A 23,420-nucleotide genomic window follows, 5' to 3' on the forward strand; every position below is an offset into this window, starting at 1 on the left:
TTTCCGGATCTTTTGACCTTAGACCATGAAATTTTGGAAGAAAAGAGGGAGGGATGTTCTTCATGTGCACACTACCATCAGTATCTTGAATGGTAAATCCGAGAGGATCTTCCTCATTGTCATCATCTCCATCCATTTCTTCTACATTCTTTGCCATCTTCTTATTATACCTGCAAAAGTGAATGGTGATATGGCTCTTACTGCACCATGTGATCAAATGGGGGGGTGGATTGGTGTTGGAGAATTTTGTTTTTGTTTTTTTGATTAAATGAAAACTATAATGCAATGCAATTTTCTACTTTTGAAATTAAATATGCCTAATGCAAATTTTTTTTTTTTGTTGCAAAAATTAAAAGAAATGATTCAACTAGGGAGGAAAATAATGCATACTTTGAAACCTCCCTAGTAACGGTGCTAAAAAGTGATGAACCTCGGTATTGCAACAAGAATTTTGCAACTCCCAAGGCTACTGACTTTAATTATCAACCCGAGGTTTGTACAAACTTCAGAGGTATCGACACTATATGTGCAGCATACAATGTGTCCTTCCTTTGCTATCATAATGTAATTGAGTGTATGCAATGAATTCAAATCCTAAACTAATTGAAGAAACTGAAATGTTTGAAATGGAACCTTAACATATTGCAAGAAAGAAAGTACAAGGAAAGAGAATGAAATCAAATGCTAAAACACACCATTTTCTAACTACCTCCTAAGAGGATTTTCTTCAAAATTTTGCTAAGTTAACATGTATGCAATCCTACTATCATAAGCATACAGATTCAAACCATCAAACCTTCTACTACTGTGCATGTAAATGAATAAAAAAAATTTGTTTTTCTTTTTGTCTTTTTCATGCGAGAGTGTGAAAGCTAATCTCTTTTGGTGATGTGGCAAGTGGCTTGGAGATGATGGTGAATGGTCAGAAGGCTTGAGAGACAAGTAGGGACGCTTTTTTAGCTTCCTATAGGATTTTTCCTCAATTCGGCCTCAAAATAGGCTTTCCTATAGGATGCTACAGTGATTTCCTATAGGATCCCTTGATTTCTTATAAGATGTACAAATTTACAATAATTCATCGAATGAACAAGAAATTCAAATACAAATTGGATGGGGGTATTAACTATGATTTCTTAGGTCCCCATTCCAAGTGGAATTACTCAAAAAGACCTTTGTTAACCCATGAAAAAAATAAAAAACATTACTAGTCGAAAATCTAGAAATTCGAGAACTAGTGAGCAGTAAATCTGAAAAATGCTTAACCAAAGCAAGTGTAAATGCAATGGGGTAATTTTTTTTACGAACTAGAATTTTTTTTGATCTAATGCAAGTGGAATCAATTCGATTTAAACTCGTTATCATGCTCTAAAAAATAGCAGAAATTTACCGTTCTTTGCTAAAAAGGAGGTCCAACAATCTAGATTTGGGAATGAGAAGACTATTCCAAGAAACTCAATGATTATTATGAACTTCCAAATCTTTTCCAAGGATGAAATAATGCTTGTGATCCTGAAAAAGGACTTACATCAACCATTTAACTCAATCCTACAACAAGAAATCATTAATACTAAATGTAGAAATAGAAAGAAATAAAAACTAGAGATGCATGTGAATAAGCAATGAAAAGAAGGAAATAAAATGATACAAAAGGGCTCTAAGGTTCCTGGGATGGCCAAGCCCAAGGAAAATCAGAGACCCATCGAGGAGAACAAGATTTAGAAGTTGTACATGACACCAATCTTCATTATTTTCATCAATAGAATTACATCCCTTTAAGAAACTACAATGGCGCTGTAAAAATACAAGCTCTCTTCACAATAACACGAATGAAAAATCTATCCCTAGAGGAAAATTCAACTTGGTACTTATAAAAAATGATTAGAAATCATTACCCATGAATGGAGGAAGCTTTCCCCACCAAAATCCCTTGATTAGTGTATCTAGCCCCAATACTAGGAATTTGCATTAAATGGCAGGGAACACATTCCTAGATTTTCTCAATCATTCCGTAGAGACGAATTTGACTTGTACAAAATGATTAAGAATAATTCCCCATGGATGGAGGAAGCTTTCCCAACCGAAATCCCTTGATTAGTGGATCTTATCCCTTGATTGGTGGATCTGTTCCCTTGATTAGTGGAACACATTCCTAGATTTTCTCAATCATTGGAGTTCCACAATTTGTGTCATAATTCCATAATATATTGTTGACTTATTATTTATTATTTATCCTCTAGTAGTAGGGAATAAGTCCCTAAATTATCTCCTCCTCCAACTCTTCATAATCTATCCAATATTCTCAAAATATTCCACAAAAATAAATAATATTAAGCACACATATTCAATTATTCATAAAACTTCCTAATGAATATATTAAAGTTAAAAATAAATTATCTAATGCAAAAAGAGAGGTTTAATGCACTGAAGGATGGTCATAGGCTTCGATTTATGTTTTGAGTTAGAGGCATGGGCCTTAATTTATGTCTAATCTAGAGGCACATCAAGAAGAATAAGAGATACCTCAAGCCACTGTGAAGAAGATCATCCTCACCAAAATAGGTCAATATTTCTCAGGTACGAAAACAATGCTATAAAAAATCCTAAATACATTCTTATTTTTTCTCTTACTTATTCTTCTCCTCCAGATTCTTGGGATAGTTGGTTGGTTGATAGTGGGGCCACTCATTATTTCTTTGGATATAAGGAAGTTCTCTCTAATATAGTAGAGAGGGAGACTAAGATGAATATTATTCTTGGAGACAACTCCACTCATCCCATGAAAGGTTTTGGGTCCATCAAATTTCATCTGAATTATAGAAATCAATTTTGTTGCATGATGTTATGTATGTATCAGGATTAATGAAGAATTTTGTATATATATATTCACCTTGGAAGATAAAGGGATGAGGGTTGCCTTCATCAAAGGAAAAAGTCTAACTTCGTTTGCTGGTTCACCAATAAGAGATGCATTCACAATAGGATCAAGATATGAAGGACTCTATAGAGTCATTGGAAGGCCACTTCTAGCATTGGTTCATAATACCAATCATTTGAGTGAGTTGTGGCATCGAAGGTTGGCTCATATACATTATGATGCTCTTCCAAAATTGAATAAATTGGTCTAAGTTATTCTCGATGTTCAAGCCCATCATGATGGAGTATGTATAGGTTGTGCAAGTGGAAAGAATACAAGTGGACCATTCCCCTCTAGTGAGAACAAGTCAAATGAAATCCTCCATCTCATTCATTCTAATATATGTGGTCTGATTCCTCTGCATTCTTTTGGTGGTCATCTCTACTATAGCACCTTCATTGATGAATTTTCAAGAAAGACATGGATATACTATTTGAAGCACAAGGATGAAGCCTTTGAAATGTTCCTAGAATTCAAAGCTTTGATTAAAAATCAAACATGGAAGAAAATCAAAGTATCTAGGTCTGAAAATGGTGGGGAATACATGTCAAATGAGTTCATATCATTTTGTAATAAATAAGGGATAAAAAGGAAACAATTGTGCCATATACACACGAACACAATGGATTAGTGGAAAGGAAGAACAAGTATATATTAGAAGCTTCCCATACCATGAGCCATGATCAAAATATGCCAAAGTTCCTTTGGGGAGAAACCAGAAATGCAGTTGTATATGTTCAAAACAAGGTACCTCATTAAGCTTTGGAAAACAAGACCTCCAAAGAAGTGTTCATAGGTGTTAAGCCCGACATTAGCCATATTCGTATCTTTGGATGGCCCATATACCTTCATGTGTTGAAGGACAAAAGGAAAAAGTTGGAAGTGACAAGAAGAAAATGTACGTTTGTTGGTTATTGTGAAAATTATAAAGCATATAAAATATATATTCCTGGACAAAGGAAGGTTGAAATTAGCAAGGATGTAACATTCGATGATGATGTTGCTCTTGGAAAATCAAGAGACCTTCCTCCACCTCCTCCTCCCAAGAAGGAGAATGATGGCATGGATCTAAATGTTCCTTACATGTTCGAGCTCAAGGATGATATTGTTGATGATCCCATGGAGCCTATGGATCCCTTAGACCCTCCTCCAAGTTATTCCCCTTCTAGGAATATACCACTTTGGCTTCGTGACACTCTACAGGATTCTGAGAGACATATTCCTATTCCAAGATCTTTTAGAGAAAGAAAGCAATCATGCAGGTACCAGGGATATATGGCATCCATGAGCACCATGATTCAAGATGAACCTTCCACATTCGAAGAAGCCATAAAAGAACAAGTCTGGAAGGATTCTGTGGCCAAGGAATAAGAATATATCATGAAAGTTGATGTATGGGATGTTGTGCCGAAACCGAAGGGAAAATCTGTATTGACTTCAACGTGGCTATTCAAGATCAAGCATGGAGTTGATGGTAGCATTGAGAAGTATAAGAAAAGGTTTGTGGCTCGAGGATTCTCACAGAAAGAGGGAGAATACTACGATGATATATTTTCACCTGTGGCTCGATACAAAACCATCCATTCGATAGTAGCCCTTGCCACAAGTCAAGGATGGACTCTTCATCAGATGGATTTAAAGACCACATTCCTTCATGGTATATTATAGGAAGAAGTGTATGTTGAGCAACCACAGGGATTTGAAGTGGAGGATCGAAGAACGCATGTTTGTAGGTTGAAGAAGGCATTGTATGGTTTGAGGCAAGCCCCTAGAGCTTGGTACACCCACATACACAATTATTTGATGAAACTAGGATGCACAAGAAGCAATGCCGATCCCAATCTCTATTTCAAGATAGTCCAAGCTATGCTATTTCTTTTAGTTTTATATGTTGATGATCTATTCTTGACAAGTAGTGAGCCTCTGATGATCGAGTGTAAGAGGGAGCTAGCCTGTAAATTCGAGATGAAGGACCTTGGACTCATGCACTACTTCCTAGTCCATGGGTTGTGGCAAAGACCTGGTAAGATTTTCCTTTCACAAGGAAAATATGTTGTGAAGCTGCTGGAAAGATTTGGAATGACAAAATGAAAATCCATGGCTACACCAATGGAAATGAACTTCAAGATGCTATGTGGAGAAGCTATAGGACTCAATTTGGTGAATCCATTCAAGTATAGATAATTGATTGGGGCTCTGATTTCCCTTATGAACACCCTTCCAAACATATTCTATGCAGTGAACACGTTGAGTTAATTCATTACAATGCATCTCCATGCACATTAGATTGCTGCGAGATATATATTGAGATATTTGCATGGGACGATCCCACTTGGTCTGAGATATTAGGCCAGAGATGTTAGACTTCATGGATACACCAATGTTGAGTGGGTAGGAAATGTTATCGATAAAATTTTTACATATAGATGTTTTTTTAGTCTTGTATATGCCACGATATCTTGGATGAGTAGGAAACAAAAGTCTGTAGCATTGAGTACCATCGAGGAAAAATATATTGCCACTAGCATGGATAACTTGAAAGTAGTTTGGCTGAGGAAGATCTTTAGAGATCTATTTGAGTAGGTCCTAGACACTATATTGTGACAACAAGAGTGGGATTCGTGTGGCAGATAATCCCATGTTTCATGACAAGTCCAAGCACATAGAGATTCAATATCACTTCATTCGAGACATGGTGCAAAGAGGATCTGTTAGACTCCATCAAATATCGATAGATGATCAGATTGTAGATATTATCAGTAAATATTTATCAAAAGGGAAGTTCTTAGTCTTCATAGAGTATCTTGGACTGATGGATGTGACCCCTCCTGATAAGGGGTAGTGCCGACCGAGGACACTTAGCAAACTCTTCCCCTCCTGTTGAGCTCCAAGGATAAGGAATTGAAATAGAGGGCTCCTGGGGTTGAAGGATCTCTGAATAATAGGGGATCACCCCTATATGTTACCCACATGGTTGAGATGCTACTCCCATATCTACATAGAGTTTGATATGTTTCTCCCCCACTTAGTCTATGCAGAGTATACCTAGGCTGGCATCATACCCACAAGTCTAGCTTGTTGGGAATATCGCTCCCCGTTTAGCCAAAAGGTTGAGAGTGTACTTGGGGTGTACAACCCAATTCAATTATGATTCAGGTGTTCTACCACATGAATACTTAGATTCATCAATGGCAAGGTCTCTATGAAATAGGTCTGGGTTGAGATTTTCTCCCCTTTATGGTTTGAGGTTGAGAATAAGCTCCTCGAGGTGATTCCAGGGTTGAGATGTGCTTCCCTATGTGTGTATTTGATATCCTATTTCTTGATAGGGGGTTGAGATATATGAATCCCCCATGAGATAGAGGGTGGAAGATAATTATCCCTAATTATTCTTCTTTTAGATTCGAGAATGTTCTAGCTGATAAAGTTGAGTAGAGATAGTCATGACATGAAGACATCATGGCAGGATGATGTGATGATCAACAAACAAATATTGGCAGTTGAATTTCTTCCTAGTTGAGAGGGAGTATTAATTTATGTAACTAAGGTCAAATCCCACCTTAGACAACTTAGATGATAGAGATGATGATTACATTGAATTTCTCTTTTTGAGTGGACCAAAATCAACCTAAAAATCACCTCATTTAAAAAAGAAAAAGTTGGGTTTTGAATTTATGAACCCACTCATGTATATTGGATTAGGTCAGCCCTATCCGCATTGGTCATGTTTGCCTCACCATCAAATGGACCCTCATGGAAGCCTATAAATAGAAGAGACCTAAAGCTCATTTGAACATCATAATCAAGAATCTTCTTCTCTACTTGTTTGTTTGTTTGGCTCGCATAGTTTCATCGAAAGAAGTTCACTCACGGTCCCAAGTTTCTGATCTGAGGCTCACATGTGTCTAGGGTTTCTATTTTCCAATCGCACACATGACTCTGGAAAAATTTGACTATAATCGATCACTCGCCATGTTTCAAAGTACGTTTGAGAAGGCACAATCATTCGAACATCTGCCTGAAGGGTGTGATTGGGGTCTGAGATTAGATATGGACATATCTGACCATATTTGCATGCAAAGAGTAGCTAAGGGGGTGACTAGGGCATCATAGCACTCATAGGAAAACTTGAAGGGAGTGACCGAGGCCTTGAGACAGATCTGGGTTGATCTGACCATAGTTGCATGCACATAGTGGCTTAGGGAGAAACTAAGGTATCATAATTGTCTATATAACATCTTGTAGGGAGAAATTAAGGGTTTTAATCTATTTTTATCCATAGCCCCATGATCACAGTCAAATTCACTCGCTCATAGTGCCTCAGAGAGTGAATGGGAGGTCACAATCACTCACAAAATTTCTTGATGAGTGTGAGCAAGAATCTGAGCTAGGGTTTGACAGTTGACTATAGTTGACCATATATGTATGAAGGCTGAAAAGTTTCTCTCTTATGTATAGTAATTTTGGAAATATTTCTCTGATTTATATTGGGTAAATATCTATTGAAATATTACGTATTAGGCTCATTGTACTCTCTGCTAAATTTTTTTATGACAATCTAATAATAAGAAGATTTGAAAGGGTTTTCCCCCTAGTGGGTTTTTTACCCTGGTCTTTGACCAATCTGGTGTCTCTAATGGTTGTGCTATTGTCTCCATTATCATTGCATATATTGTTCTATCTTCAGTTACTGATAAAGTACAAAGAAGATGCATTTTCCTTTGATCCATTCTTCAAGGTAGATTAATCCATTTTGTAGTTGGATACCTTTCTTTGAGAGAACATTAGCCCCCTAGTGGAGAAATGAGAAAACTTCCCAAATTTTACAATTCTCTAAAATGCACCAAAACATGATAGATTGATAATGCTACCATGAGAGGCTAGCCACAAAAAAATTAAACCATGAGTACAAGAAAGGTGGCCCTACCACTGAGAGAAGATGGCAACGAGGACCAGAAATAAGCAATGATCGATGAACAAACACAATACATTGAGAGGTTGATTTATCCCTCATGAAGCTCTAGTGGATTCTCCTCAACCACTGGGCATGCTTTGTAGAATTTTAGGTCATCGCGTAAAGGAAGCTATGAAGAGACTAGGTGACTAGAGGAGCATGGAATTCAACTAGTCATTGCTTGGAGTCACTTACGTGGGTACCAGGTTCAGTGGTATGAAAACTGGGGCCTCTTCTTGAGTCATGTGAAGGACCCACGCTCGCTGTGTTTGACATCAATTTGCATTGAGGCAGTGGATGAGGATGAGAGGGACCTGAGGATCAAAACTCACATATTTCAAAATTAGCTATCACGCATCAAAAGTAGTGGGGAATTCCACTATCAAAGTGCTCATCTCCACACCCATGTGAAGAAGGGTGAGGAAGTCAACCTTACACGTGACCTCCTCTGCTGGGTATTCCTCACTCTCAAACCATGGTTGTAAGGCCGCATAATATAGGGGTTTGAGACAACTGATATACCGAATTCTCTCAAAATCCATAATTGAATTACAATGTGAGAGAAACCATTGTTTCAATGGTATATGGTAGCCACGGGGGGAAAGTGGCGAAGGACAACACTTAATGTTCCTTAAATGCTCGAAGGGTGTAGAATTGAAAATTGACACTACTCCCTTTCTCCCTTCTTGAGGCACAATGATAGACTAGCTACGTGCACAACCAAATTATACTTCCAGGTTGGAGGTACTGCTAACTTGATGTGCATGGACATCAACATCATCATGGTTGCCACCAAGATTCAAATTACCAAAGATAAAGTTTTTACAAAACAAATAATTTAGAGTTAATTGTCAATGCATTATAAATGATCTACTTCGATTTTTAATCCACAGCTTCTTCTAACTATGTATTGTTAAATCAATAACTCGTGATAATTTTATCGCAAAAAATGGTGAAAATATACATTCAAAGTAGTGGACTAGCTGATTTTCAAACTTAATCTAGTTAAAGTTCTAAATTCATGATCGATTTCATAATTCCATATTTAATGAAATGTGTTTTTAATAGGTCCTTGTAATTAAAGTTTAACAAACTAACTGATTTTTAAATTTATTCTAGTTAAAGATCTAAATTCTAAATCCATTGCATAATGAAAGGAATTTGTAAATGGAAATTGAAATATAAATTTCCCAATTTTATTAACATATGTGTTAATAAGACAATAATGAAAATAGAATTTGTGTATTTAGTAGAACACAGTCTTACCTAGTATGCCTAATTTCAAGGATATGCAAAAACATTCCTTCTTGACTTAGTAACTAGATATTAAGTACCAACTCAGATAATTTTCAGATTCAACTGGGAGTATTTCTTGGATCATTACATACATATTACTTGATTTAATAGAGTTACTACATTATCTTCATAATCCAAAATGAAATATGAATTACTTAGTTATTCATGTCATTACGTTTGAAGAACCCATAGAATGTGCTAGAGCTGCAATTATTCTATTCCACCTTGTCTAAACCTATCCGGATTGATCTCAATGACCTAAGGTTGTCTGAAATTTAATAAATCAAGCCAACTTGTGACCATGGAGTCCATATTTCTAAGATATTTTGTTTCCTCTCCTTTTCTTCAATGTTCCTATTGTAAAAGTGATGAACCATGGATTTCAACAATAAGTGGTGCTAATATACACCAATGCCATTATAACACTAAAGGAAAAGTGAGCATAGCTGAATATATGGAATGAATAATCAACACACCATGATAAATTGATCTGTAGGATCATATGTATAACCTAAAGCGTAACTAATTCCCATGAGATATAGAAGACATAATCAATTCTAATAACCTTAGGCACACTTAGACCTCCATATTTTTCTGCTCTGACTTATGCACCAATCGACCTATTCTAGACCAATCAACTCAAAACAAGAAATAGTTGAAGTGAGTGGAAATTGCACTTTTTTTTCGATGAATAATCTCAGTAGCAGGGCGATGGAGTTTTCTGTTTTATGAAAAACATGAGTTAAGAGCATATTAGACAAACATTCATTAACAAATAAATAAAAAATTTAAAAATATTTAACAAAATGTTTCTAGCAAGAAAATCGAATTATTTTTTGTTTTTAAGGAAAAGATGAAACAAAAGCTTGACAAAAGTAGAAATTTAATTGAAAACCAAATTAAAACATTACTTGTTATAATCTCTGATAGGATTAAATAAGTTCACACTAGCTATATAGAGGGCATAAAATTCCTTCTAGAGAGAGGTACATGACTCACTACTGTAAATATATAAAAATAAGTGATTAGTATACAGGTGTCCAAAACAAATACGGAATATATCATATTCTCCAACAAATAAAAAGAATAATCGTAAATTATATTAATGAAGGTAATGTACTTACCGAAAAAAACTTTTTGAGACTTGTTTTCAATTAGGAGAATTATTGCCCTGTTTCTATCTGAACAATCTCATTGCAAATCAGTTAGAGCAAACCATTGCAAGCCAATATGCCTATATGCTAGGTACCCATAATTCCTGATTTTATAGGTTATTTTGTCTCATCTGATCTATCAGCCTCCGAATGGGATCATTCACATCCTATTCCCCTTTTACATCATCATTGCATAAAGCCCTATGCATGACTCTTTGTTAAATTGGCAAGTAGGGCCAAACTCCATGTGGGTCGGCTTATTTATGACAGCTGATATTTTTATTGGATCCCTATCGTCGAGAGGTGTAGGATTGATCCAAAGATCATCCGATTTCGATAAGTATTTATGGAGATATGAATTTATTTTGTTTATGTAATTATTATCAAGCCAACCAACTCTTATGTAGGCTCTAGAAGCCCAACCGATGTGTCTATTCATCATCCTCGTTTTGGTATAAATAGATGAGGGTTTGATATCATTTTCACACATGTAATCTTGAGGTGATCTCCTATCCACGTCTTGGGTTTTTGGAGAAGGAGAGGACCGAAAGAATACGCTGGACTAGAAGGAGCCCTAGCTGCAAGATAATGCCCTAAACTACACACAGACATAAAAGGCCTTATACTCAAGTAGTGGAAATATATATAATATACGCTGGTAATGAAGATATATATATATGCTGAAATGACCAACAATACAAGCACAGGAGGGAGACCTTACGCAATTCATATATATACATGCTATTCAAGTATACGCTGTTCTTAGTGGATGTTATCCACTGTCTTTATACGTTGTTCTGCGTGGATGTTATACGCTGGTCATATAATTCATGGAGAACACTCATATGTTGTCTTGAAGCCCACACGCAGTCAATGGAACAATTATGAACTAGCACTCACACACTGTCCCATACGCATCAATACGCTATTTATGTCACACGTTGTTCATTCCTGAGTTATATACGCAGTTCATGTAAAGATATGCTGCTCGTGGAAGGAACGTAGATATATATAGAACCTATTGTTTGAAATGTGGTCATAGATAACCCGCAGTTATATATGGAACGCTACAACCAAGGTATGAAGCCCTCAATTTGTATTATATATGGAATGGTGATCATGCCATAACCCTGGATCCGTTGTTACATGGATTACTTGCAGTTCATGGACAGTCAACGTGATGAATGGAACGTCATTAACACGCATTCAACGCTGTCCATATTATACACGCTATATATATATATATGCTGTTCAGAAATGCAGTCATCATGCTATTGGAGCGCAGTCATATATGAACGCAGCTGTATGCAAACAGATATTGGAATGCAAATATATATGCTATTGGAAAACAGTTGTATATAGACAGATAACGGATCATCAGGGATTATATACACTGTTCATAAAGTGATATTGCCTAGGTATATAAACTTCTGTGGCATAGAGATAAGAACGTTGTGTGATTTGGACACATATATATAACGCAGTCTTGTGGAGGAACATGATGTATGAGATATTGTGGATGGGCAGCGCAATGATACATGGAGCATGGGCAGTAGCATGATGGGCAGCACAATGATACATGATATATGGGTAGCGTGATGTAGCATGATACATCATGATGGTGCTACAAAATCAGGTGCAACAAATGGACGAGATGCAGAACGATGATAGGTGAAGGAGTCACCTTGCAGACTTAGTTGAAGCAAAATGTCTTCAACTGATCTCATCATTATAAGAAATGATCGATGATAGATCTAGATAAGTCAAAGTGTTGACTTCTGTTGTAAATGTATTATCTCTCTCCCTCTCTCTTTCTCTGCTGAAATTTGAAGATAAAAGAAGATTTGATCAAAGGGTTTCCCCACACATTGTGGGGTTTGTCCCTGGCTCACGCCACATCTTGTGTCCTCTTGTCTTGGCTTGTCTTCTGCGATTTATATTTATGTTCTGTTTGCAGTTTATCTTAATGCTGATGTGATTGCTAATTGTGAAAATTTAAATAAATTGCTCTAGCATAGAACATACCTAATCTTAACATGCAATCAGAGCTGAGGTGAAGACATTGCCCAAGCAAGAGTGAAAGAGCAATCACCAAATACAGTTGGGACAAGACAAAAGGATCAATGGGTTTCTCATAATTCACCTAGGGTGAAGTCGAACCAGAGAATGTTATCAGAATGGCGCAATGGAAGTTTATGATGGCCCATCTAATGATCACTTCATTGGGAAGTTCAGATCTAAGGGTGGAAGGAAAGGCGGATGCCTTGTTGAAATAAGTTTGGCCGTTGTGTATGGCAGAGACACATCTCTTGATGAAGATAACAATCATTCCTGGGACATATTCAATAATCAAAGGAATGACTGGTAATGCAAGTCATCAAGGAAGTGGTCGACTCCTCCATGAAAGCAAGAAACCCCAAAATCTCTTTTATGTACCTGATCAAACCTGATGCCCATCTCAGAAATGGAAGTCAAAGGTTACAGGGTCGCACTTATCGATGGAAAGGTACGTGTTTGAAAATAGATCTTTCAAAGATGTTTTTGAGTTCAGGGTTGTATCAAGTTGCAGGAAGTCCACTGGGGACCATGTCCATTGACTCAGCACCAGAGGTCTGTGTGTCAGATGGTGACTAGGATGCCTGAATTCAAAAAGAAGCATGAAGGTACATGTCTGAAATGTACCGAAGGAAAATATTATAAGGGGATCATTCCCCTCATGCAACAGGTCCACAGGCTTGGAACAACTTGAGGAGTTTGAGACTCATGATCGGGAATCTCATGTATACAGGTGGAAGAAAGCCCTCTATGGCTTGAAGAAAAACACCCAGGCGTAGTATAAGAGGATTGATAGCTGTCTAATGCAGCTGAGATTCTCTAGGAGTGAAACCGATTCAAACCATTACTCGAAGGTTTTGGATGATAAACCTCTCGTACCGGCACCTATGTCTGACAGGTGTAGACCCTCTCATTTATAGGAGACAGAGGGAGTTGGATTCTAAATGTGGAAAGATAAGCTGCAAGCCTATGACTACCTCAAGGATCTTAACTTTCAGAGGTTATATGGTAGTGATGTCGGACCTGATTTGGGAAATGCCTCTGAGTTTCATAAACTCATTCGCGTTGATGTTCTTGGGGAACCTCCATCCGGACATCTGTGTTGCAGTTAGCATGGTGAGCTCATATTTGGTTGAGCCTCATTGGATTGGTGCCAAGAATCTTCTAAGATATCTTCAGGGCACAATCTCTCATGAATTGAGATACACTACCAGAAATATGAAACCTCATGATTATTCGAATGATGAGTGGGCAGGCAGTATGGAGGATCACTAGAGCACTTCTCAGTGCTGTTTCTCTTTGGAATCTACCTCGATATCCTGGATGAGAAGGAAGCAGAAGTCGGTGACTCTGGGCACCACCAAGGCAGAATAAATTGCTGATAGTATGGCCTTTTGTGAGGCAGTCTAGTTGCTGAAGCTCTTCAGTGAGCTGTTTGTACACATGATGAATACCACTGTGATTATCTATGACAACCAGAGGTGGGATTTGATTATTGAGGAATCCCGTATTTGACAATTGCTCCAGAAGATATACATCAAACACTGCCTTATCTGGGATATGGTAAGTCGATGATCAAGGAGGCTCCATCACACTGAGATGATGTATAGGACAGAGCCCCGAGGAAAGATCAAATTTGTGATTTTCCCAAATGACTTGGAGTCATCAAGAGACCTTTGTAAAAGGGTCCTACATGTTGCATACATTGAGCTCTAGGAGCTTTGGGGGGCTTGCGGTTCTACTGGAGCAACATACGACCACATGGTGACTCACCCTCCCCTGGTGGTGTGCACTGGAACAAGATGATTCGCTCTCTTGTGGGACAAGATGGTTCGCTCTCTTGTGGAATAGGATGATTTGCTCTCCTGTGTAGCAGGATTGATGTGTTCCCTTGTGAGGCCTGGATTGATGTGTTCTCCATGGCGATTGTAGCAGGTTTGATGTGTTTTCCTATGAGGGCAGGATTGATTAAGTTCTCCTGTCGAGGCATCCTACCCATGCAGTCTGGGACTCATGGGAAGTACCTCTCATCTGATCAATGAGTAGGGAAATGAAGTTAGGGACCATAGTAGTACCGATGGATGCATCGTTGTATCTACCATACTCCCTACGCTAGGATGTCCTCCATTGATCTGGGATCAATGATACTGGTCTGGGACCAGTGGTACGAGTTGTACATACTATGACGCTGACTTCGGGTCGGTTGAGACTGGTCTAGGACCAGTGGTACATACTCCGAGACTGACTTCGTATCAGTGCAGGACTGGTCTGGGACCAGTAGTACACTCTCTGAGCCTGCGATATTGGTCTGGGACCAGTGGTAGGAGTTGTACATACTATGACGCTGACTTTGGGTTGGTTGAGACTGGTCTGGGACCAGTGGTACATACTCCGAGACTGACTTCGTGTCAGTGCAGGACTGGTCTGGGACCAGTGAGAGTCGTGCGTACTATGACGCTGACTTCGGGTTGGTTGAGACTGGTCTAGGACCAGTAGTACTCTCTGAGCCTGCGATACTGGTCTGGGACCAATGGTAGGAGTTGTACATACTATGACGCTGACTTTGGGTCGGTTGAGACTGGTCTGGGACCAATGGTACATACTCCGAGACTGACTTCATGTCAGTTCAGTACTAGTCTAGGACCAGTGAGAGTGGTACATACTATGACGCTGACTTCGGGTCTGCTGAGACTGGTCTGAGACTAGTGGTACACTCTCTGAGACTGCGATACTGGTCTGGGACCAATAGTAGAAGTGGTACCTACTATGACGCTGATTTTGGGTCGGTTGAGACTGGTCTGGGACCAGTGGTACGCACTCTGAGTCTGACTTCGGGTCAGTAGAGAATGGTATGAGACATTATCGATCAATTCTTATTCTTCATAGTTCAACAGAGCTGAGTAGAGCAAAGCCAGTAGAGCCAACAGAGCAGAGCCAGCAGAGCTGAGCAGAGCAGAGCTAGCAGAGCTGAGCAGAGCTAGCAGAGCCAACAGAGCTGAGCAGAGTAGAGATAGCAGAGCCAACAGAGCTGAGTAGAGCCAACAGAGTTGACCAAAGTAGAGGAGAGCTAGTAGAGCCAGCAGAGCTGAGCATAGGAGAGCAGAGCGAGCAGAGTTGAGCAAAGCAGAGCAGAGCTAGCAGAGCCAGCAGAGCAGAGCAAAGCTAACAGAGCTAAGCAGAGTAGAGCAAAGCCAATAGACCTGAGCAGAGTTGGACAAAATAGTGTAGGGCGCTGATGGCAGAGATAGTACAGTCGGACTTATGGATCAATGGATGGAGTTCTCCCTAGTTGAGAGGGAGTGTTAAATTGGAAACTAGGACCAAACTCCATGTGGGTTGACTTATTTATGGCAGATGATATTTTTATTGGATCCCTCTCATCGAGAGGTGTAGGATTAATCCAAAGATCATCCGATTCCAATAAGTATTTATGGAGATATGAATTTATTTTGTTTATGTAATTATTATCAAGCCAACCAGCTCTTATGTAGGCTCTAGAAGCCCAACTGAAGTGTCTATTCATCATCCTCATTTTGGTATAAATAGATGAGGATTTGATATCATTTGCACATATGTATTCTTGAAGTGATCTCCTATCCACGTCTTGGGTTTTTGGAGAAGGAGAGGACTGAAAGAATACGTTGGAGTGTCCTCCCAATGACCCCTTCCCCCATCTAAACACGACCCAATTCAATGAAGCAAAACACAAGCCAATAAAAATATTAAAATAATAATTTAAATTTAATATAAAATAAAGAGTTAAGATAAATGATAATTTTAAGATGAAATGATCATTTCATTTTAAATACATGTCCTACATGCCCCTTCATGTAGTAGTGTATAAGTAGAATATTTCCTATTGTACATATAGCACTAATACCTCTTAATTTTGTACAAACCATAGGTTGATAATTAAAATTGATCCCTCAAGAATTGAGGCATTCTTGTTATAATACTGAGACCCACCACTCTTCCTCAAAATTATAGGAGTTGATAGTATTATCTATAAATACCAATACAAACTTATTAAGGTATTCCTTAAATGTTATTTCAAAGACAAATAAAAGTGACTAGTGCATTGATGAGTTCAAATGGTACCACCATTAATTCATAGTGACCATCAAGTATGTTGGTTTCACTACAGTTCAAAATGGAAAATTGTTTTGCAAGCTACTTCAAGGTAGGTAATTTAATTTAAAGATGATTGATTAATGCTTCTGCTACAAAGGCTTAAATCCTTGTTCCCACTACTAAAAATTATCCTTCCTTCTACACTCTAATTAATTCTAATCTATTATTGCTTTGTTATTGCCATCTTTGATATTTTTAGATATTGCTTACGCATATTTTGTTGAATGCCCGTCAAGCTGTGTATAATGACAACATTTAATTCATCCCATTTCTATTTAGGTTTAATAATCTTTTCATTCTTGTACTTCTCATATCCTTTGATCAGAGTTTCTTTATTTATCAAATTAAAATTATTTATCATCTTTTTCGAATTAATAATCAAAATATTGCATACATTCACTTCAAAAGATTACTAAAAATGATAGTGCTCTTATATACAAAATATAAAGCGAGATAAGTGGATCCTGCATTAATTTTCATAAACTAAATGAGATACATCAATTCCACCATGACAATAACCAATAACATATAGTTTCACGTAAATGGATCCTACATTATTTTGTCAAAACTAAATGAGATCCAAGAATGCAGCTATAATAATAATTTAATTCTAATGTTAAAATGGCATATGTTGCCTCTCCTGCTCTGCGGGATGTTGTCTCAGCATTTTGAGGGGAGGCCCAATTTCCACATCAAGCAACTCAGTTTTGCTGTCTACCAGTTCCTTCAACGCTTCCTTAACCAATAACATATAGTTTCACGTAAATGGATCCTACATTATTTTGTCAAAACTAAATGAGATCCAAGAATGCAGCTATAATAATAATAATTTAATTCTAATGTTAAAATGGCATATGTTGCCTCTCCTGCTCTGCGGGATGTTGTCTCAGCATTTTGAGGGGAGGCCCAATTTCCACATCAAGCAACTCAGTTTTGCTGTCTACCAATTCTTCAACGCTTCCTCCCGACCAGCCAGAGCCTCATCATCTTCCATATCAATCTCTATATAACTGCACCTGTTGCATACTTGACAGGGTTTCCACGGTGGTCCAGTGTATTGAGCACAAGTGCAAAAATGAGGCGAGTGATTCGAATACGAAAATGTCTGTCTGCAAATGTAACACATTATGTTTCCACACTTACATCTCACTTTATTGCATCCAGACGTCTTGATTAACTCCGCGTGGCAAACGTTACATTCTCTTATCACAGCTTTTGTCATCCTCTCTTCTACTGCCCTACGAAGAGCAGTCTCAGAATTTTTGTCAACCTCTTCACAGCGTAATGGTGAGTGACTCAGCTTCTTGCATTGAATACATGAAGCGATTAAACATTTAGGGTTTGGACAATCGAAAACCTGTAGACAGTTGTCTATTTCATATGGAATGTTACAGAATGGGCAATAAACAAGACCTTCAATTTTGGCTTCAACTACAGCCTGTTCGGCCAGGCGATATTCATATCTTTCAATAACATCATTTGGAAGAGCTTTATTGATTTCTGACAAAGGAATTGACTCCTTGCAATCACCAATAGCCATACAGGATAAATAGTCATGCGCCTTGAGACCTCCATAAATGATTTGATTGACTTGCTTCCTTATACATTTAAAACAAAACCAATGCCCACTTCGACACTGTATCATTTTATCAAATCGATATGGCCAATAACAACAACCACATTCCATAAACGCTGCCTCTGCTCCCTTTCGCTTCCGCTTATAGGTAATACTAACTTGTTCCGACAACGAAGGGCTTTCTGCTTTTCTAGTAGTCAGTGGAACTCCTATTGGCAGAACTTCTGCAGGTCCGTCCTCTGACGAATTGAAAGAAACCAACTTTTCATCTATAAAATTAGACGGCGCCTCTGCTCCATTTCGCTTCCGCTTATAGGTGGTAATATTAACTTGTCCCATCAAAGAAGATGTTTCTGCTTTTGTAGTCCTCAGTGGAACTCCTATTTGCAGAACTTCTGCAGGTCCGTCGTATGACGAATTGAAAGAAACCAACTTTTCATCTATAAAATTAGAGGCATGGTTCGAAGATGATGAAGATCCGGCCATATTTCCAAACTCGATGAAGATTTCAGGTATAATTTGCGTGAGTCCAACCGGACTGGCAGAGATGATTAGTGAAATCGATAATGAGAGAAAGATCCCTAGCATATAAATACAAGTAGATCAATCCTCTAGGTCATAACTAAATATAAGAGGTATGTCGGCAATTTTTAAGTGGACACCATATGGTTGTGCGCGTCCGCTAAACCCGGCTTTGTGTGCACCCGCAAAGACCGGCTATGGGCATGGACGTGGGCATCTGCATGGGTCTATACAAATTATTTTGAGGTTATTAGTTTTAAAATGTCAGTTTATAGATGATGGTTTTTTAAATTGGAATTTGGTTATAAGAATATATATATATATATATATTTTTTAAAATTTTTTTGGGGTGTGTTATATAAATGGATTTAACACTTTCAAAATGGTGGGGATTTGAATTTTATAAATTAAATAATTTAAAAAGATTTAACTTAAAATTAATCATGAAAAATGCTTTTAAAAACGTCATTTTGTCTAATAATTAGTTTATGAGATTTAAAAAGTATAAGCTTTAATCAAATTCAAGTTTCTGTGATCCATAACATGTTAATTTATGAAGATTTTCAAAAAAAAATACATTTCCAATATTTGGTCGACGCGTTTGGAACTAGCCAGTGGGGATGTGGTTCATCCCCAAGACAAGATGAAGAGACACATCTCCAAATAAGATTAAATAGGAAGCTAGGTCACCCTAATGGCTAGAGGAAAACGGTTAGATTTGACCAGGGAAAATTATATTGTTAATTGATTAATTTATATATTTATATATTATTATAATTTAACCAAACGACTATATTTGATCAGAGGAGGGAATTATTTAAGGAGTTGTCTATAATGCGACTTTTTGAGATTCCGGTGACGGAATCCGGCGAAAGAAATTGAGATGAAATCATGATTTGTTGCAGTTAAAATGGTTTTTTAACTGCATATTCGGATTCAGCACCCTGAAAAACCCCTGGGACGGTTTCATTGTGCAGAAATTAGCTATCAAACTTGGATTCCAATAAATCACTGCCGGATTTTCACCGGAAAAAATCGCCGGAAAGGCTTTCAAAAAGTCGCATTAAAGACTACGTCATTATTTAATCCATTTAAATAATTAATAATTATTTATTTATTTAATTAAATAATTTATTCATTCATTTCCTTATTTAATTACTTATTAATCTTATATAAATAATATTTCTTTGATCACTGATTTGAAAAATATATATAAATAGCAAGAATTAGGGTGCAATGTAATTTTCCCTCTTTGGTCAAATCTAACCATTTTCCTCTAGCCATTAGGGTGACCTAGTTTCCTATTTAACCTTATTCCCAAATCTGTCTCTTCATCTTGTCTTGAGGATGAACCATACTTGATGGTTCGAAAGGCGTCCACCAAATATTGGAAATGTGTTTTTTTTCGAAAATCTTCATAAAGTATAAGCTTTGTTTACTATTTTGTTTACTATGAGAGGCATGATGGGCTATCATGCCTAGGCAATTTATTTTTGAGCTGTTTTAAATATTTTTATTTAAAAATAAGTGGTGCAATTCAACTTAGTTCCTCTCACTTTTGTTAGAAATTATACCCTCTGAAAATTTGCATGAAAAATCATAATTTACCCTGTCAATGCTAAAATTAATAGTGGTCCATAGGAAAAAATCAAATCCTAGAATCTTTCTTTAGTAGGAACTAATAAATTGAGATGTAAAGTGGATAAATTAATTGCTTGATCATACACGAGGACTTGCATGCATAGTATAGTTTTACTCTTAATAAATTCTAAGGAAAACATAAATAATGGTGTGAAGTAACTCCTAGTAAATATATTTATTCATATCTTATTCTTATCCATTTTTTATGCAAACACTTAAATTATGACCAGACATAATAAATATGTTATTAAGAATAGAAACCACTACAAAAATATCTAAAAAGCATGTTTGAATATTGCAACTATATCCATAAATTATGGAATAAGATATGTGGGATATTTATCCACATTGTATAATACTGTACAAAGGCTACAATGAGACATTAGATTATGTTCCAATCAAATGTTTTATATATATATATATATATATTAATAAGATTGACAAAAAAATGTTTATTTTTCAATGATAAACATTATTAGTTGCATTGGTAAATGCTAAAATAATACTAGCGAATAAACAAATCAATTGCTAGTTACTTTAGAGTAACAAGAAAAATAAATGATAGTATACTATAATATTTTAAAAATGGAAAATTGAATAATCCTTTTAGTAAAAAAATTATAACAAATTTATCGATAAAAATAAAAGGAAATTAAATAAAAGGAAAATCATACATAACAACAACACACATAAACCATGCACATTACATTATGATTTATTTTGAAACTTTGCTTATCATGATTAGCATGATAGGTTTATGATTTTATTTTTTGAGATAGGTTAAATATTTTTATTAAACTCGAGAATCGACTTTGGCAATGTGATTTTTGGGAGTTTTCAAAACAATATATCTTATAGAAAGGAAAAATTAAAATTGTATGTGTTTTTTTTAATATGTTTCTATAAAAAGATAAAGGTAAAATAGGAGAATACTATGTGTAAAATCATTAGGAAGTATGATTATCTTGAATAAAATATAATTCTACTTTCTAGTTGGTAGCCTCTTATATTTGACTCATACACATTGCGATATTTCCTTTGTTGTTGATCTTGTTGCCCAATATTTGCAAACACCACATGAAAGTCATTAGAAGGAAAAAAAGGATAGTTTGATTTATTCGAGGTACAATTGAGTTTGGAATACATTATAGTTTGTGGGGGGCGGGGGTGGGGGGTGGGGGGGGGGACGGGGGGAAACCTTCTTTCTTGGTTGGTTTCACTGATTTAGATTTGGCTTGTGACCTTGATGATCAATAGTCTATTGTAGGTTATGTTTTCAGTCTTGTTTATGAACTTGTCACTTAGGCTTGTAAAATGTAGCAGGATATTTCTCTTTCTTCAACAAAAGAAGAGTATCAAGCAACGGTTAATGCAAGATAAGAAGTATTTTGGATTTGATAGATCCTTTCATGGTTTGGATCCTGGAAACATCATTTGACCACCCTCTAGTGTGACAATCAAAGTGCTATCAAGTTTTTCAAAGATCCAGTTTAACATTAACGCAAAAAACACATTGAACTACAAATGCACTTCATCAGAAAACTCATTCATGATTTGGTTATTTAAGTGCGTTTTTTCCCTACAGATGATCAAGTTTCATATATTTTCACAGTGTATCTTAAAAACTGAAGTTTTCTGAACTTAAATATATGTTAGGATTTCATGAAGTTGTCATTAAGAGGGGATAAGATTTAATCCTTCCTTCCTTCTCCTTGTGTGTCACCTTCATAAATCCTTCAATCCTTTCCAAGTCATTTTTAAGAAGGGATGTTAAGATATTTATAATCTTAGGAGTTAGTTAAGTTCAACTTGGTCTAATGTTTCTATTATGTAAAAGTGTGTTTCTTTAGCATGGATTAGTTGCATTGTAATTCAACAGTCATGATATGTTCTAGATATATTGATATGATGGCTCATTGTCTCCTTGATACAAATAGATTTTGATCCATGGATTAACACCCAATTGGTCCATTATCTCTATTTAAAGGGCATGGAGCATCATGGATGATGATTGATTTCCATAAGTATTTTATGTAAAATACTTTCTTTTGCATTAATAAAATTCCCTAAATTGGTTGCATTAGTTGGGGTCGTGTACCGTTTCCCTCTCAGAGGGTTTTAACCACATAAAAATATTGGCATTGGTGTCTAGGAGAATATGACCCAATCAACCACTCTATATTTAGAACATATCATGATTGTCACATCACTATGTATTAAACATATTGTGACTGTAGGAATACAATGCAACTAATGCATACTAAAGAAAGACACTAAGAAAGACACTTTTAGCTAATACAGATAGTACAACAAGTTGAATTTAACTAACTCCTAAGTGCTTAAATATCATAACAACTCATAATCATGAGAAATATCTATGCTCGATACAAAAGTATTTTTGTTCTTGATAATTTTTTTGCTATAGGTGATAGAATTTATTGTCTTGGAATTATGGTTCTAGTTAAATAAGTACAAAAAAAGGGTGTACTGCTGATTTTAGAAAGCTATGAATTTTATTTCAAAAATCACAGTGAGACATGGGTATAGTCATTGGAAGTCAAATGAAAGGATATTAGTTTTAAAGGATCAAAATTTGATTTTATGCATCCATATTCATGAATAATTGGCATGATTTATAGCCTAATTAGTGAATTTTTCTGCATATGCATAACTCTAATAGAAATTGTTGTATACATATTTTTTAGAATTAGAGGTACGTGAAAATGGAAATTTTAGTTTAGAAATTAGGACAATATAGTTGGAGGATGCACAAGATTTGTATAGCCATGGAGATGAAATCATAGGCATAGGAGGTCCCTTGAATAGTTATAAGAAGTTATTTTTACCAACTTCTTTCATACCCCTAAAACTATACTTGGTTCCCTCTCCCATTCCTAATACTCCAAATAATATTAATTTCTTTCCTAATTATATCATAATTATGAAAAATCAAGTACGTTCTTCGCATTGAGCTATCCATATCACTCTACCCATTTGTCTCCACTTTGCTTCCTCCAATCTAAGAGCTCTTTCTTGAAACCTTTCTTATATTTTAAATCTCTTATTTCATCTTCATTAAAGAAATTTTATTTTAAAATATTGCAATTTCCTTTCCAATATTCCATATTTTTTTTAGGTAACATTATATTTATCTTGAGCACACTTAATAATCTCCAT

The 23,420-nt window shown here is 36.4% G+C and overlaps 1 protein-coding gene across 1 annotated transcript; it reads right to left on the minus strand.

Annotated features, from left to right (window-relative positions):
- Positions 1 to 17,444: 17,444 nt before the first annotated feature.
- LOC149224093 (uncharacterized) lies at positions 17,445 to 18,566 on the minus strand. The gene has a single exon (XM_089388078.1). The coding sequence runs from the start codon at positions 18,564 to 18,566 to the stop codon at positions 17,445 to 17,447; it is 1,122 nt and encodes a 373-aa protein (XP_089244204.1).
- Between the last annotated feature and the right edge of the window lie 4,854 nt (positions 18,567 to 23,420).

Source organism: Pinus tabuliformis, chromosome Q, assembly GCF_031772625.1.
Source record: "Pinus tabuliformis cultivar Carrire ecotype Pingquan chromosome Q, CPIR1, whole genome shotgun sequence".
NCBI classification, from domain to species: domain Eukaryota; kingdom Viridiplantae; phylum Streptophyta; class Pinopsida; order Pinales; family Pinaceae; genus Pinus; species Pinus tabuliformis.